This window comes from Bubalus bubalis, chromosome 1 (assembly GCF_019923935.1).
Source record: "Bubalus bubalis isolate 160015118507 breed Murrah chromosome 1, NDDB_SH_1, whole genome shotgun sequence".
NCBI lineage: Eukaryota > Metazoa > Chordata > Mammalia > Artiodactyla > Bovidae > Bubalus > Bubalus bubalis.
The window spans coordinates 82583466-82601260 of NC_059157.1; the positions used below are offsets into that span (position 1 = coordinate 82583466).

Consider the following 17795-nt stretch of genomic DNA (forward strand, 5'->3'; position numbering starts at 1 on the left):
TCCAAAGCTTTGATTATGCAACTCCAAAATCTGAATGTCTGCTGACTTCTGGGTGACCTGCCAACTTTTGCAAACTTCTTTGTTTCTCACTGACACATCAGGCCCAGCTTATGTTAAAGACAACTGTTCCTCTTCCTCACATAACCTGTCCCACCTATGTTGCTGCCCCTCTCTGCTGATGACTTTCATTTCCAAGTCATCAAAGCAGATTAGTGGAAAATAGGAAAGGCTTTGGAATGGAAGAGCTCTGGGTTTGAATCGAGGCTCCACCGTTTACAGCTGTGTGATTTGGGGTGAGAAGTTGAGTCTCTTCCTCAGCTTCCTTTGTCTCCTCTGTAGAGTTAATTGATGATAGTACCTGCCGCACAGGGGTTTTGCAGAATAAAATGATGCATTGCTGGGAAAGCCCATTACTGTAATGGCCTCATAAAATGGTCAATATGATTATCAAATGTTAACTTGACTCAGAGTCATTATCAGGTTTTCATTTTTTTCAAAGCAAATACCCATCAATTGCCAAGTCTGAGTTTTACCACCAAAATACTACTTGCCCTCAAAAATTAACCCATTCATTTACTCATTCAGCAAATGGGTTATGTGGAACTGTGTTGGTGCTGGGAATCACTAATGGGTTAATTACAATTTCTTCAATTCATCTCCCTCCTCTCCTCCTCCAACCCATCTTTAATATTCTTGTCAAAGTAATGTCCCTAAATCTTATATTTGTTTGAATCTCTTGCGTGATGAGAAAATCCTCTGTTACATTCCATACTATCCACACAGTCCTTGTCCACTCCTCCTCTAATTCTCTGCTGTTCTCTTCATAGAAACCAGAGCGATACCGTGGAGAGGCTGAGTCTTCTCAGTCCTCTGCCCAGATTCCAGGATTGGACTTAACTCCACCAATTCTTCCCCATGGGCTTCCCAGCTGGCTCAGTGTTAAAGAACCCACCTGCCAATGCAGGAGTCACAGATGTGGGTTCAATCCCTGGGTGGGGAAGATCCCCTGGAGAAGGAAAGAGCAACCCACTCCAGTCCCTTGTGGCTCAGCTGGTAAAGAATCTGCCTGCAATGTGGGAGACCTGGGTTCGATCCCTGGGTTGGGATGATCCCCTGGAGAAGGGAAAGGATATCCACTCCAGTATTCTGGTCTAGAGAATTCCATGGACTGTATAGTCCATGGGGTTGCAAAGAGTCGGACACGACTGAATGACTTTCACTTTCATTTTCCAGTATTCCTGCCTGGGAAATTTCATGGACAAAGAAGCCTGGTGGGCTACACTCCTTGGGGTTGCAAAGAGTCGGAAAGGACTGAAGCAATTTCGCAGGCACTAGAATGTAAGCTTCCTGAGGAGACAGATTTCTGACTATTTATTCACTGTACTTTATTGCAGTGAATTAAGAGTCAAAATATTTAGAGTCCCTAAACAGAGTCTCTAATAGAGGAAATAGAGTCCTAGTATATAACAAGTGTCTAATATGAGTCACATTAATCAAAGAAAGACTAGCTCCATCTTTCACTTTAGCAGCTTCATGATACCCAAACTCAGTCGATGTTTTTGTGTTTTCATGTCTTTTTACACATTGCTTCCCCTGCCCAGAATGTGTTATTTTTCCTCTTTCTAACCATCATCACCCTTTCTCACTAGTCAAAATTCCACTTGCATTTCAGTTTCTCACCTATATTCCAGCTCCTGTTTCTGTTCTCTTTCTCTGGTATCACATCAGGTGTTGCCATTCTTTGAGTGTGTGCGTGTGTTGCGGTCTCCACCCTTCTCCAAAGTCCTGCACTCCGTCTATCATCAAGCCCTTTGGATCTACCACCAAAAGAGTTCCAGAATCTGTTCTCCCCTTTTTACCGATAATGTCTTATCCTCTGCCACTTAATAACCTCCTGATGATCTCACATCATAGGTCTTTGATCTTTACAATGTATTTTTCACCCAGTAGCCCTATATGTGTAAAATCATGTCACTCCTCTGTCCAAACCATACACTGAGTTCCTTCTTGTCTGACAATAAAATCCAAAGTCTCTCACATGGCCAACATGGACCTACTTGATTTTATAGTCAACTTCCTCTCAGGTCTAAGGTTTCACCACTTCATTCCTGGATCACTCTCTTTCAGCCACAGTGGCCTCCTTGCCATGCTTTAATTATACCACCACCCTCAATCTCACAGTTCGTATTCTTTCTGTTCTCTCAGTCTGCGATGTTGTATCTACATGTATCTCTATGCCTGGTTACTCACTTCAAACAAGTGGCTACAAAAGTGAGAACTTACCTGGGTTACCCTATTGAAATGTCATTTCGTCAAGCCGCCTATAGTCTTCCATTCTCTTTGTTTTTCTTTATAATAATTATGGTCAGCTTACCTTTCATGTGTCTGTGTGATTATTTACTCTTTGTTTTCTTTCAAGGAGAGCCTAAGCTCCATTAAAACACTGATGACTTTACTGTTATTCTTCCCATGGAGAAGGTGGTCCCCAGGAAATAGAAGAGTGCCTGGCTCTCGGTGGATTTCTATTGAATAAATGAATGACTGTCTAACATTAAGCTTACACAAACATATTTCCATTCTTATGATTAAGATTTATCAAGGTCAGGGAACCATGACTTCTGCACCATTATCATAATGGTAGTACTAGAAAACAAGTTTATAGCATGTATGTGCTTAATACATATTTGTTTTACTTAGCAGGTGGCAACTATGTAAGCACTTACTAACTACCAATATAATCTGTTAAGAAACTAAGCAGTACTGTAAGAAAGGTATTGTTATCATCTCAATTTAGACATGACATAACAGATTTAACACAGTGACCAGTATGAACTAAAAGCATAGTATGATAATAATACATATTTTTGTTTTATTAAAACATGTCTCTTAATATACAAATAGATCATATACTGTTCATTCAAAAAAATAGTGAAAGGAATTGAAGTCAATTTTCTAAAAATGTTACAGAACTATAGTACCTGGGAAAGTGTGGAATAATATTGGCAAAACTTTACTCCACATGGAATAGCATATTTATCATAGATAATAGACAGCAGGCTCATTTACAATATAGTCAGTTGACTTTCGTCATTAATTATATTTATTGGATTTCGAAAGAGTAAAACAAATTACACTTGTCAGAAACTGTGGTGACCTTAAATAAATTTGAAAAATCTCTAGACTAGTGAAATAAGAATAGAAAATAGATAAAGCTTGAATTTAAAATACACTTCTATTATTTTATAAGAAAAAAATCCATATATCCCAATGACATTTTTTGTTAACTTTAGCAGAATAATAATATTTGTTTACTGCTCCCCAAGTGCCATGCACTGTTACAATTGTTTTAAAATGGAAAATCTACTTTTGTTCACATATCTAGAAAGAGTTTACTATGATGTTTCACATTTTAGAGTTGTGTGAATTTAGTCACAGGCTCTTAAACCTCCTATTAACTAGCAAAGGTAGGCTTCAAACCTAAGGTCTGCCTGTATCTAGAGCTTAGACACTAACATAGCTGGCCTTCCTAAGATACTAAACGGATAAATGATTAAAAATGTTCCTATGAAACAGGGTTGCCACCCAACAGCCAAAGGCATCTCTGCAGCTTTAAAATTGTTGCTATAAAGCAGCTTACATTTCAAAAAACTGCTTTCAGGAATTACACATATTGTGTTAAAAAATAAACTGAGTTATCTGAAAATGTGTAAAACTTAGCATATGTTGCAGAGTGACACGAGTTAATTTCATTTCCGTCACTGTGAGCGCTCCACAGGTATATCATAAATTGCTATGAATTACCGTGTCTGTGACCCATTATCATAGCAGGAAATTACATGACTCTCACAACTGGTATGAAACGTACTGCTGTCACTGCTATGCATTAATTTCTAAGTAGTTGGCCGTTTGTAATAATTCTGTAAATGTCCATTTTAACTCAGTTTTCAGTCTAGACAAGTTAAGCCAATGTGCGTGGAATTTTACCCCACATTTTCAAGCAGTTATACTGAATTCTAAAATTACCTTTTTATTGGGCAATTTCATATTAAATATGTTTCCAAGAATTGGAGACATGATAGTCTCATTGTTTTACTCCCTGACATTAAAGGGCAAATTTAACCTATGAGAAGTGTAGTTATTTGACTACATAGCAACAGAAAGAGTGAAAAATTTCTGATAAATATAAACAATTTCCCCAAACTTTATGGAATAGATAAATAGTTAATTGATGATTTTTATACTACTTTGTCTTTCTCTTTATGAAAGTAATTTTCATATTAATGGTAAATTTTTTCATGGTTATACTTCTAAAAATAACATTTTGCAATTATATTTCTTTTACATTATAAATAGAAATATTTCACCATTAACATCAAACCTCTACAGTTAAAATTTTACTTTTACTGTCTTTCATTACATTGATATTTTTCCCCTCACAGGAAAAGTAAATTCAAATAGCAGGTTTAATTGAAAACTTTTGACAATGAAGAATGTAGATATGACCTTCCCATGGTATATTTTATATTTTAATGTATTATATCTTTTGCAAGCTTATTCTTCTGGCTAGAAATTCACTTTTTGATAGATCTTTAAGCATTTTGCATTATTTTGGAAAGTTTTTTCCATTGCCACCCACCATCTCTCAAACTTTAAGATTGTTTCCCATCTTTAAAAAACTTTTCATCATACATTTCAAAATCTTTATCATAAATCTACTAACACACATTTTATAGAAATTCATTTCCTGATTCTTTTTTTATTTTTTTTTTTACAAAACGCTTATAGACATGGTATGTGTCTTATATTTAATTGGTTAAGGTCACTCTTTGACACATAGTTAACCAGAGTATTTATTTTTAAAAATCAATGCCTTCTGTGCCCCAAAGCATACTTCTGTGCTTTGTTAGTTACGTGAGTTTAACATTTAGTGCATCACGTGATATCTAATTTTAGTAAATCTGTATGAGGTATTTAGTTTTAGGCACAGAGTGAAATGCTTGGGGGGCTTCCCTTGTGGCTCAGCTAGTAAAGAAACCGCCTGCAATGCAGGAGACCTGGGTTCTATCCCTGAGTTGGGAAGATGCCCCGGAGAAGAGAAAGGCTACCCACTCCAGTATTCTGGCCTGGAGAATTCCATGGACTGTATAGTCCATGGGGTCACAAAGAGTCAGACACAACTGAGCAACTTTCACTTTCACGTAAATGTTTGGGAGGGAAAAATAAGTCAAACCAGAGACTATGAAGGCGAGAAAGAATAATGAGCAAAGAAATAAATGAAAATGCATATAACATACAAATGGATACAAAATAAAAATGGATATAACAATGGATTTAACGTAAGTATGGTATATTCCTTAAGGACAGATATCTTTCCTATCTTCTTCATTACCATAGTATCAATATAGAGCTTGGTAGTAGTTATTCAATAAATATTGATTAGGTGTTCTTGAAATCAGATATGTGGGATCTAATGAGAACACTATTTCACAAAAGAAAAATGAAAGAAACATTTATTTACATACATGTACCTTTAATTTTTTTTCTCTTGTTGTTTGCAGTGTTTCTGTACAAATGGGAATCTTTATGAAACCTTTTAGTAGTCACAAAATTATATTATAATGAGCTGTGTTCCTTTCTGCATGTGTAGCTGTATCCTATATATATTCATAAGAAAAATATATTTCTTTATAATCTTTTGGGAAATGTTCACTGTTCATACATTCAGCAGAGGTCATCTTCTTCAGAATTCTCTTCTGGAACTTGCAGAGGTCTTTCTGAAACCCCTCTTTCTCCTTCTCTTTGGAGAACCGTCTCCCAGTCTGGAGCAAACCTTGTGCCTCTTTTCAGGAGTTTTTCATGGTAGCAAATGAAGTAAAGATATATCAGCTGACATTCCGAAATTTGCCCAGTCCTTTCTTTTTAAGTAACTGTCTGCATCCCGGCTGCTCAGTGCCCTAAATTCCAGTCACACTGGAACCCCACTCCTTACACAGGTTCTGTCCTCACGGGTCTTCCTGTTTGCTCACACTCTTTCTTTCAGTGAACCCTCCTATTTCCACCTGTAGAGATTCTAGTCATCCTACCTTTCCATTTCTTCTTTAGTGATTTCCCAGAACCCTCCTCCACCAGTAATCCTTTCTTTCCCCACAGCTCCTTGCAACACCTCAAATGGACTACGTATCATTATCTGCCTTGTGTGATACTCATGCCCTTCCTTCCAGCATCAATTTCTGGATAGCAAAAATCACATTTTACTTATCATTTTACTATCTACTGCTTCTAATCTTGGCTTTGCATATAGAAACATTCAATAAATGCATGTGGAATCAAATTAAACCACTATTATAGAGGTATCTTAAAAAATCACAAATCATTTCAGAAATCACAGTAGGAGATTACCAAATTATAGTGAACTCTAAAAACTGTAGCATATCTAAAATCAGTTGTCTTGCATTCCACCAAGAGAGATATGTGACTGAAGGTAGCCCTCCCACACACAGTTTACATTTTTCTGTAATGCACACGTTTTGCATTTACCACCAGATGTGAAATAGAAGAGCAATATGATTAGACTTGTGTTGTTTATTATAATAATATCTTACAAATCTTTGTGGGAGGTAGAAGATGAGATTATTCAGGTTCTACATAAGGCACATCTGCTGCTGCTGCTGCTGCTGCTAAGTTGCTTCAGTTGTGTCCGACTCTGTGCAACCCCATAGACGGCAGCCCACCAGGCTCCTCCATCCCTGGGATTCTCCAGGCAAGAACACTGGAGTGGGTTGCCATTTCCTTCTCCAATGCATGAAAGTGAAAAGTGAAAGTGAAGTCGCTCAGTCATGTCCGACTCTTAGCAAGCCCATGGACTGCAGCCTAACAGGCTCCTCTGTCCATGGGACTTCCAAGCAAGAGTACTGGAATGGGGTGTCATTGCCTTCTCCGAAGGCACATCTGGGCCTTGGCAAATTGGGCATCAACAACATATGGGATGAGGGCTGAGCAATAGGGCCTTCAATAGAAACAAAGGCAGGACTATCTGGAAACATTAGACGTAGCAATGGTTTCTGAGGAGATTCAGAAGTCTTGGGAAGGAGAGGGTAGAGAAAATTGAGATAGTATTGAAATATATATGCTACCATGTGTAAAATAGATGGCTAGTGGGAGACTACTGTATAACACAGGGCGCCCAGACCGGCACTTTGTGACAACCTAGAGGGGTGGGATGGGGGGAGAAGGGAGGCTCAAGAGGAAGGGGATATATAATTATGACTGTTTCACATTGATGTACTGAGGTCCATCTAGTCAAAGCTATGGTTTTTCCAGTGGTCATGTATGGATGTGAGAGGTGGACTATAAAGAAAGCTGAGCACTGAAGAACTGATGCTTTTGAACTCTGGTGTTGGAGAAGACTCTTGAGAGTCCCTTGGACTGCAAAGAGATTCAACCAGTCCATCCTAAAGGAAATTAGTCCTAAATATTCATTGCAAGGACTGATGCTGAAGCTGAAACTACAATTCTTTGGCCACCAGATGTGAAGAACTGACTCATTTGAAAAGACCCTGATGCTGGGAAAGACTGAAGACAGGAGGAGAAGGGGATGACAGAAGATGAGATGGTTGGATGGCATCACTGACTCAGTGGACATGGGTTTGAGTAAACTCTGGGAGTTGGTGAAGGACAGGGAGCCCTGGCGTGCTGCAGTCCATGGGGTCGCAGGATCGGACACGACTGCACGACTGAACTGAATTGAACTGCAGAAACCAACATAACACTGTAAAGCAATTATCCTCCAATGTATAAAATAAGGAAGTCTTGGAAACTGATAGTGGAATATGCTGTCAGGTGAAGTTGAGGGCAAAAGTTGCCCAAAGGACATAGAACATTGGTTCCCAACCTTAGGGAGTCACCTACTCACATCCAAATCTCCTAGGTAATGTAAAATGAAATATTTTGGATAGACATCTGTGAAGTAGTATTTTTTAAAAGGTCTCTGGTTAATGCTTAGCCAAAAATAAGAACCTTTGATGTAAGGAAATTAGACAGACTAGTCAGAATTATGGGATGTTTTTCCACAGATGCAAAGATATGGCAACAGCTCTGAGATCTCAGTAAAGTACCACTAAACCAACCCCAACTTAGGGGAGAATTACTAAAATCAAAGGCCTAGAATGGTGAAGCTGAGGCTGCCCTTGTTCTTGCCTCAGTCTAAGGGTATCAGGAACTGAGAAATCCTGAGACTGAAGATGGAAGTATTTGTGACTGTAAAGTGCTGAGTAAAGACAGAGAATCCAAAGTAGGCGCTGATGGGGACCAAAGGACCCCCACACATGCTCAGACTTTCAGAAGACATTGCCTTGAATAGCCAGCATCTTGTTCTAACTACAGAATGTACCAGGGCCTACCCTATACCCAAACAGAGATGATACATTTTCCTGGTCCTAACTCTTTCTCTTATCCTCTGAAGTCAGTTCAGTCACTCAGTTATGTCTGACTCTTTGTGACCCCATGGACTGCAGCATGCCAGGCTTCCCTGTCCATCACCAAATCCCAGAGCTTGCTCAAACTCATGCCCATCCAGTTGGTGATGCCATCCAACCATCTTGTCCTCTGTTGTTCCCTTCTCCTCCTGCCTTCAATCTTTTCCAGCACCAGGGTCTTCTCCAATCAGTCAGTTCTTTGCATCAGGCAGACAAAGTATTGGAGTTTCAGCTTTAGCATCAGTCCCTCCAATGAATATTTAGGACTGATTTCCTTTAGGATAGACTGGTTGGATCTCCTTGCAGCTCAAGGGACTCTCAAGAGTCTTCTCCAACACCACAATCCAAAAGCATCAGTTATTCTGCTCTCGGCTTTCTTTATGGTCCAACTATCTCATCCATACATGACTACTGGAAAAACCACAGCTTTGACTGGGTGGACCTTTGTCAGCAAAGTAATATCTCTGCTTTTTAATATGGCTTTCCTCAATAATAATAATAATCTCTGGTCTTTCTTTCCCTTCCTGGTTTTCCATCTCTTTTCTCTATACTGTATCCAAACTGAGACATTGTCCTCTCTATTTTCAACAAGATATTTGTAATATCATTATCAAACTTCTGCTAATTACTTAGGAGGTAAAGGTGGGTGGGAGGATGGATAGTAGTCATTATTATTAAGATTACTGGACATGCCATCTCAGGCATGTAACTTCTGGCTATCATTATCTTTAGACTTTGGCCTGCATCTTGTTGCTGATGCTGAATTTTCAATATCAAATCCCCATCTTCTCTCTCCTCAGTCCTCTGGTTATAAATGTATTTCTCTGATTTGACCCCAAATCATCATCACCAACAAAGCCCCCCAAACCCCCAAATTCTGTTTCTCATTTGTCTCAACTCTTTTATTTTACTCTACTTTTTAATGTAATACTATTACAAGTATGTGTGTGTGTGTGTATATATATACTTTTGAGGCCTATTGGCTAAGAAAATTCTATTTAATAATATATGGAAATATAGTGAGTTTGTTACATACATCTGGGTCTGAAACTTGCCAGTGACATCTTCCTATAAGTGATTATGCATTGCCAAGCTTATGCTGATGTGTGATAAATGTTCAAATATTTCTAGGATGAAAACTGTGTTTTGAAACAGCTATGATATGTGCAAAGGGAAAAACATGTAAGAGTAGAAACAGGAGAGGGGAAAGAATGACACGAATCAACTTCAATATCACTTACAGTTATTAAGAGGGCTTCCCTGATAGCTCAGTTGGTAAAGAATCCACCTGCAATGTGGGAGACCTGGGTTCTATCCCTGCATTGGGAAGATCCCCTGGAGAAGGGAACAACTACCCACTCCAGTATTCTGGCCTGGAGAATTCCATGGACTGTATAATCCATAGGGTTACAAAGAGTAATGAACACTGCATTTTGAAACAGCTATGATATGTGCAAAAGGAAAAACATGTAAAAGTAGAAACAGGAGAGGAGAAAGAATGACACGAATCAACTTTAATATCACTTACAAGTTATTAAGAGGACTTCCCTGGTGGCTTAGAGGGTAAAGCATCAGCCTGCAATGCAGGTTACCCAGGTTTGATCCCTGGGTCGGGAAGAGCCCCTGGAGAAGGAAATGGCAACCCACTCCAGCACTCTTGCCTGGAAAATTCCATAGACGGAGGAGCCTGGTAGGCTACAGTCCATGGGACCGCAAAGAGTCGGACATGACTGAATGACTTCACTTTCACAGTTATTAAGGGCAGCATTAGTCACATTAGCATTTTCTAAAGTGCAGAACTATGTGCTTTTTATTCACCATTGAAATATAAATGTAGTATTACAAACATAAGAATATTGGTATATTTTCTTTTTTAATATCATCTGCAAATTTCTAAGAAGTGATTTAAACCTTATAAAGTAAATCACGAAGTTGTTTCTCACTTTCTAAATATTTAAGTTAGTCTATGCACTAGCTGTATCCCATGTTCTCCCTCTTTTAAAGAAAATGTAAACACTTTCCTCCTACTCTCTATTAGGAAGTAGCAAAAAATGTATCCAAGAGAGTAATTAATGTTAACAATGAGTATAAATCCTTTATTACTATAATTGAGGTTCATTAAAATGAGAGCTATTAGGTTAAATGCTGATTAATTGTTAAAAATATATTTTCCCTCAAAATATATATTTGACTCAGTGACAAGAAGCTGTGCTATCTAAAAAATATAAATTGAATCACATCTTACACTGTATTTTGTTGATAAGGAGGCTCATTGTGCTAATGTTACAGGGAATAGAATTCTGAATCATCCTTCTAGGGAAAAGAAGTCTGGGCAAATGTTTTTCTTATAGTTGTAATAATCTGGAAAAAGAAAAAAAAAAAAGAAATTCAATTCCGGTCTCTGTGGTCTAATGATAAAAGCTTATATAGTAAGAATATGGGAGCCAGGCTATTCCTGGAATTATTGATTTTGAAGAATTTAAGCTTTAGAAAGAATTTGCATTCTTACTAGTCACTAGTTCTGTGTCTGTGTTATTAGTTCTGTTCTTACTAGTTTTGTGTCCCTTTCTGCTGGACAGTGTTACTGCTGGACATCCCTTGAAGAGATCCTTCCTTAAGGATTAGAAAAATGAAGCGATAAATGCTTTGTACCTCCCAATTTTATATGTCACTAATTCTAAATCACCCATTTTCTTTGTTCACATTGGCCTTGACACAATGACTATGACAGTACATAATCTCTAATAATTTACGAATGTACACATTAGTTCTTAGGTATGAAGATTGGGTAAATATGAGTATCCTTTTAATTTATAAAATGTAAGAATTACAACAGCGCTTTAATGATTTCTGTTGCTGCTGTTGCAAAACTGCTTTTTTAGGAATTTTATTTCCACTCTCTAGTCCTCAGCAATTTCCTAGGTGGCTCAGTGATAAAGAATCTGCCTACCAAGCAGCAGACGTGGATTTGATCCCTGGATCCAGAAGATCCCCTGGAGGAGGAAATGGCCACCCACTCCAGTATTCTTACTTGAGAAGTCCCATGGACAGAGGAGTCTGGGTGGCTACATACAATCTATGGGGTCGCAAGAGGACAGGACTGAGCAACTAAACAAGTCCTCAGCAGACACTAGAGTCAGAGATCTGCTGTTTTTTTGCAAGTGGTCTGAGATGGCAAGTCACCATCACTTACAGGCAATTTGGTTTTCATTACAAATTAATGAAGTGATAATTGCTCTCTGCAACCTTTTTATGCACAGAGCAGGCTGGTGCTGTTTGCATTATCTTCTTGCAATTTGTACCTCTGCATTCAAAGGCTTGTGATAGCTTGCCAAATTAGCATTCAAAGGAAAATATTAGACTACATTGATATCTCCATAATTAAAATCATATTTTACATCAAATTGTGAAAATCTTTACATGGTGTCGTTTCTGTGTCATTTCTATTTGGTGTCTAACAAAAGGCTGTCCAGAGCAGGAGAAAATTCCAACTGATTCATCAAATTACAAACTTATCTATTCTGATAAGAAAACTCTGACCTAAAATTTTTGAAGTCAGTTGGCTAATTTTTAAATAGGCCTTATCATCTAACGTTCTGTAAAATGCCCACAGAAAGCATTTATTCTCTGGAGTTTTTGTTAGCTCTATACTTTACAATGCCATCATAGAATCAATGTAATATTAATAGAAAAGATGCAACATAATAATACTATTTAACATTACAATTTTTTTTGAGCTTCAACTCAGTTCACAGGTTTTTAATTTTCTGATATTAAAGTTATACATTAATTTTGGTTTTGAATGTGACTTAATTTTTATAGGCACCTCAGTGTAAAATCCTCAGAAATGAGACTCTGATATATACTTTTTTCTTAAAAGCTCTCCATATAATATATTTATAGAGTGGTTGTTTGAAAATGATTAATCGGTGATTATTAAAAATACATTATGAGTATTTTCTTGTATATTATTCTAGGGTTTTCTAAAATAACAAAATGGGTTCCTTTGTTGGATGTTAGGCATGACAATAAAGACAAGCCAATTTTGTCTCCAGAAAATGAATGCTTCTCATATATTCCAGACCCTGAATGATCCAAGTTACTGAAATAAGTGGTGCTGTTTAATTATTTGCTTTTGGTTTGTTCTTAGATTGGTAGGAGAACTAAGGAGACTAAAGAGTTTTAAAACTGTGTTTCTCACATTGGTAGTGGGGCAGGGTGCAGCTTGGATTTGATAATTCAAACACTCTAATGTAAATAATTATTTTTTTGGCTAATGAGGTTCAAAGGCCAGATAAATGCCATATTTCTTTACTTTTGGTTATTGTGAATTTAAAAAAATAGCATTTTTATCTTACTTTGTAACTAGAAGTTGTGGATTGGAATTCCTATGTGTATTTAATAAATATAAGTAGAAAATACGTTAAAATATTTTAAATGCCATTGATTTAGTTAAAATTTATTTAAAACTTCTTCCTTATGAAAATAAGTAACTCTTTTAATGGAGAAGATTTTAGAAACCCATTTATAATGGGCATCACAAGGATTTCATTTATTTATTTACAAAGTTAAAACATATTATCTAATATGAACTTTATTATTTCCTTGAGTTTACTAAATATATTATAAAAAACATAATTTTTATGCATTGTATTCATCTTTTATTCCTAAAAAGTGAAGTTGTGTGAAGTTATAAAGGATATAAAGAGCTCTAAAATCTAACAAATGTATATGAAACAATGTTAAACTAATCTAATGATGTATCATGAATCAAATCTAAAACTGAAAAAGATATTTAATAAGTGTTATACGAAACAAAGTGTCTTAAGCACATTAAGGTTATGGGGAGGCATCACAGAGAAATGAGCAAAGACCAGTGCTCTTTTTTTATACCATAACGAAAGAAGATCCAACATTTCTTTTGAAAACATAAAAAAGAGTTCACAGAGACAAGAAAAGTATGTGCATAAGTGAAACTTATAATTCTCTAATCTCAATTCAAACTTTTAGAAAAAAAATAAATGTAAGTTGGGAATAGTTTTTGGAAAAGCACAAATGCCAAACTGAAGAGTTTGAAGTTCTTACATGAGTAATGGGAAAGCCATAGAAGATTAAAACTCTAATATGACATGGAAAACGATGTACTTTCCTAGCAGCAATAAGATAACTGGGCATGGTGTAAACAGAGTGTAGACACAGCTAGAAACAGATAGAATAATAGTTATAGAATCATAAATAACACAAACAATGTGATGCTAACTTGAAAGCTTCTCAAAACCTGTATAAGGATCAAAGAAGCAGTGCTTAACTTTTCTAAAAAGCCTTGAAACTTTTTGAGTGTATATACAATGAAAAAAAGTTTTATTACCATCATAGCCCAAACTGCTATAACAACAACTTAAGTAGCCATGTATTTCTTGCATGTGGAAAATTTAACATGGATAAAAGACATTAAGAATTGAAACGTTCACTATACTTAAATCTTCGGTTCTACATGTATAACTATTTGTTGGATTTTGGGGAGATGGGAAGGAGACATGTTCATGTTTTTACTTCAGAAATTCAAAGTTCTCCATCATATATTTCTTGAAATGACCAAGCATGTTAGTAATGTCATGCATAAAGATACCTGGTAATGAAATAATTTAGATTCACTTTCTTTGTGATATACTGATTTTACCAAAGTCTGGCCCAAATTGGGGAAAGTTTAATAAAGAGAAATGCTAGGCAGTGGTATTTTTCTTTTTCTTTTAAAAGAGCAAACCAAAAAAAAAATCCCCTAAAATACATGACAAAATAATTCTTATCATATTATTAGAGATCACTGATTTGACATTTTTTATGCTAGGATGTTTGTCTAGGTCCAATCAATTTCTAAGCAACTTCTTCCTGAATATCACACAAACTCAAATAAAATTCAAATGTGTTCATCAAAATTTTGAATTATTTTGTGTCAAAGAACTCAGAGAACCTTGTAAATAATAAAAACTGCAAACAAGAATGTTACAGAATTGCTGCGCATCTTGATCTTTAATGAGCAACAGTGAAATTTCTGCTTGTTTTGTATTTCCTGTGATGCCATTAACACCTTCATCTTGTAGTCACAATTATTCATCATGCTTAATTCATTAATTCTGCCTTTCTTTTTTTCTTCTTCTTTCATTCTTCAAGTGGGAAGAGATCAGTGGTGTTGATGAACATTACACACCCATCCGGACTTACCAGGTGTGCAATGTCATGGATCATAGTCAAAATAATTGGCTGAGGACAAACTGGATCCCCAGGAACTCAGCTCAGAAGATCTATGTGGAGCTAAAGTTCACTCTCCGGGACTGCAATAGCATTCCATTGGTTTTGGGAACTTGCAAGGAGACTTTCAATCTGTACTACATGGAGTCTGATGATGATCATGGAGTCAAATTCCGAGAACATCAGTTTACAAAGATTGACACCATTGCAGCTGATGAAAGTTTCACGCAGATGGATCTTGGGGACCGTATTCTTAAACTCAACACTGAGGTTAGAGAAGTAGGTCCTGTCAACAAAAAGGGATTTTATTTGGCTTTTCAAGATGTTGGTGCTTGTGTTGCCTTAGTGTCTGTGAGAGTGTACTTCAAAAAGTGCCCGTTTACAGTGAAGAATCTGGCTATGTTTCCAGACACAGTACCCATGGATTCCCAATCTCTGGTGGAAGTTAGAGGTTCTTGTGTTAACAACTCTAAGGAGGAAGATCCTCCTAGGATGTACTGCAGTACAGAAGGTGAATGGCTTGTACCCATTGGCAAGTGCTCCTGCAATGCTGGCTATGAAGAAAGAGGTTTCATGTGTCAAGGTAAGAGTCCTTCTCTATTTTCCCTAGAGTGGTACTTCTTACTTGTGAGTTCATGGTAGAGTAATTGAAATAAATGAAACCAGCCCGAATTCACTTAGCAGCAAAATGTGACTCAAACTAAATAGAGACTACTTATAGATGAAATTTATCCCACTTGATGTGTTGATTCATAATTTTTGTACAAATATTAGCATATTTGATTATGTGGTGCTAGTCTACATACTACTAGACCAATTGAAAAGGGGGGGGGGGATCGCTGTCTCTTTTACGTAGAGGGAAGAAATAGCATTGGAACTAAGCTAATCTGATTCTAACAGAATTAGATTCTCCACTGACTATTTATGGTTGTGCTCATCAATCTCATAGTAATATGTAATTCATTGCTATAAAATATATTAATAGTGTCTCTTCAGTGATCTGTGCATAAAATATGGATTTACTTATAAAACATTAGTGTTTTAATAAAAAATATTTTATTTAAAAATCCAGGGTTGATGCTTCAGTTTTGGTATACAGAGGAATAATTTAAATTATTTAAAATTTTGATCATGGTAAGTAAAATCAAATAAAAGATCATCTTTTCCACAAAAGATTATATTAGATGATAAATTCCACTTAATCCCAAAGTTTGTTATTTAGCATTAGCCAAGGTTTAGTGTTTAAGAACACACAAAAATTATCATTATAATTTTAAATGTTTCAGTACATGGGAGAATTTAAATATACAGTCTTTGGAATCTAGTCTGTTTTAATACCTTTTTGTTGCTGTTAACTTAATCAAAAGAATTGAGTGTGTATTCTACTTGTGGCCATTTAGTAAGTCTCAAGTCCATGTGAAAGAGATGAATCTACTTTATATATAAACTGACCTTTCTCAGAATCTGAACAGGACATAGCATTTTGCTTTTAACTATAGATAGTTTGGCACCCAACTCCCGTACTTTTGCCTGGAAAATCCCATGGACGGAGGAGCCTGGTGGGCTGCAGTCCATGGGGTTGCTAGAGTCGGACACGACTGAGCGACTTCACTTTCACTTTTCACTTTCATGCATTGAAGAAGGAAATGGCAACCCACTCCAGTGTTCTTGCCTGGAGAATCCCAAGGACAGGGGAGCATGGTAGGCTGCTGTCTATGGGGTCGCACAGAGTCGGACACGATGGAAGCAACTTAGAAGCAGCAGCAGCATAGATAGTTTATAGATTTTTTTTTAATGACAGGAAATGATACACCCTAGTCTGATACTTCTCCATGTTATTTAGATCCTTGGCAAGAGATATCAGAATACTGTTACTAAATATGGTTTTGAAAATTCTAAACTGGAAACAACATACTAGCTACTACTTGCTTAGAGAGAAGTCTCAGTAACCTTTATATTCCACTTTGAATTATATTTTATCACTGTGGTACTGTTTGTGTTATCTTTGTGGGATTTATTTTAAATAAAATAATAAAAGCTTAATCAGGGAGCCTCGAAGGAGCAAATGGCAACCCACTACAGTGTACTTGCTGAGAAAATCCCATGGACAGAGGAGCCTCATGGGCTATGTTCCATGGGGTCACAAAGAGTTGGATGCAACTGAGTGACTGAGTACAGATGAGGAAAAATTTAAAAACTGACTGTTTCCTCCAGTTTGTTTTCTACTGACAGTCTCTGATATCCACACCAGGAAAGAAATAGATGTGTCTCTGTCTCAATATCATCAGTATGCGCCGAAATATCTCACACATTTTTTTCCATTGAGCAAGAGCCTAATAATTGTTTAGATTTTAAATAATTTTTATATGATGCTTTGTGTCTTATTTAAAAATATAATAGAAAAATGTGTCAGCCAGATAAATAGGATCACATAAAATGTTAATATAAATAAATAAAACATGCACATAATCAACCAATATTACATGCTGCCTTGAGACAAACTTTAGTAGAAGAATTCTTAAAAAGAAAGTGACATTAAATTGTATTCAGAAAGTTCAGAGTAGATTCAGAATTGCTTCTGTTTTTTAAACTTATTTTAATTTACCGAACCACTTCTTTTTTTTTTTTTCAGAATTTTTTTCCCTTTGTTTTAATTTTATTTTTGAACTTTACAATATTGTATTAGTTTTGAAAAACATCGAAATGAATCTGCCACAGGTATACCCGTGCTCCCCATCCTGAACCCTCCTCCCTCCTCCCTCCCCATACCCTCCCTCTGGGTCGTCCCAGTGCACCAGCCCCAAGCATCCAGTATCGTGCGTCGAACCTGGACTGGCAACTCGTTTCATACATGATATTATACATGTTTCAATGCCATTCTCCCAAATCTCCCCACCCTCTCCCTCTCCCACAGAGTCCATAAGACTGTTCTATACATCAGTGTCTCTTTTGCTGTCTCATACACAGGGTTATTGTTACCATCTTTCTAAATTCCATATATATGCGTTAGTATACTGTATTGGTGTTTTTCCTTCTGGCTTACTTCACTCTGTATAATAGGTTCCAGTTTCA

The 17795-nt window shown here is 36.7% G+C and overlaps 1 protein-coding gene across 5 annotated transcripts in view; it reads left to right on the top strand.

Annotated features, from left to right (window-relative positions):
* EPHA3 (EPH receptor A3) overlaps positions 1 to 17795 on the top strand; it is a 411826-nt gene that overhangs the window by 111649 nt on the left and 282382 nt on the right. For all 5 annotated transcript variants that reach the window (XM_044940608.2, XM_044940609.2, XM_006077278.4 and 2 more), the window contains one exon: positions 14646 to 15306. In XM_044940608.2, coding sequence (XP_044796543.1) covers positions 14646 to 15306 — 661 coding nt within the window. The remainder of the gene's footprint in view (positions 1 to 14645; positions 15307 to 17795) is intronic.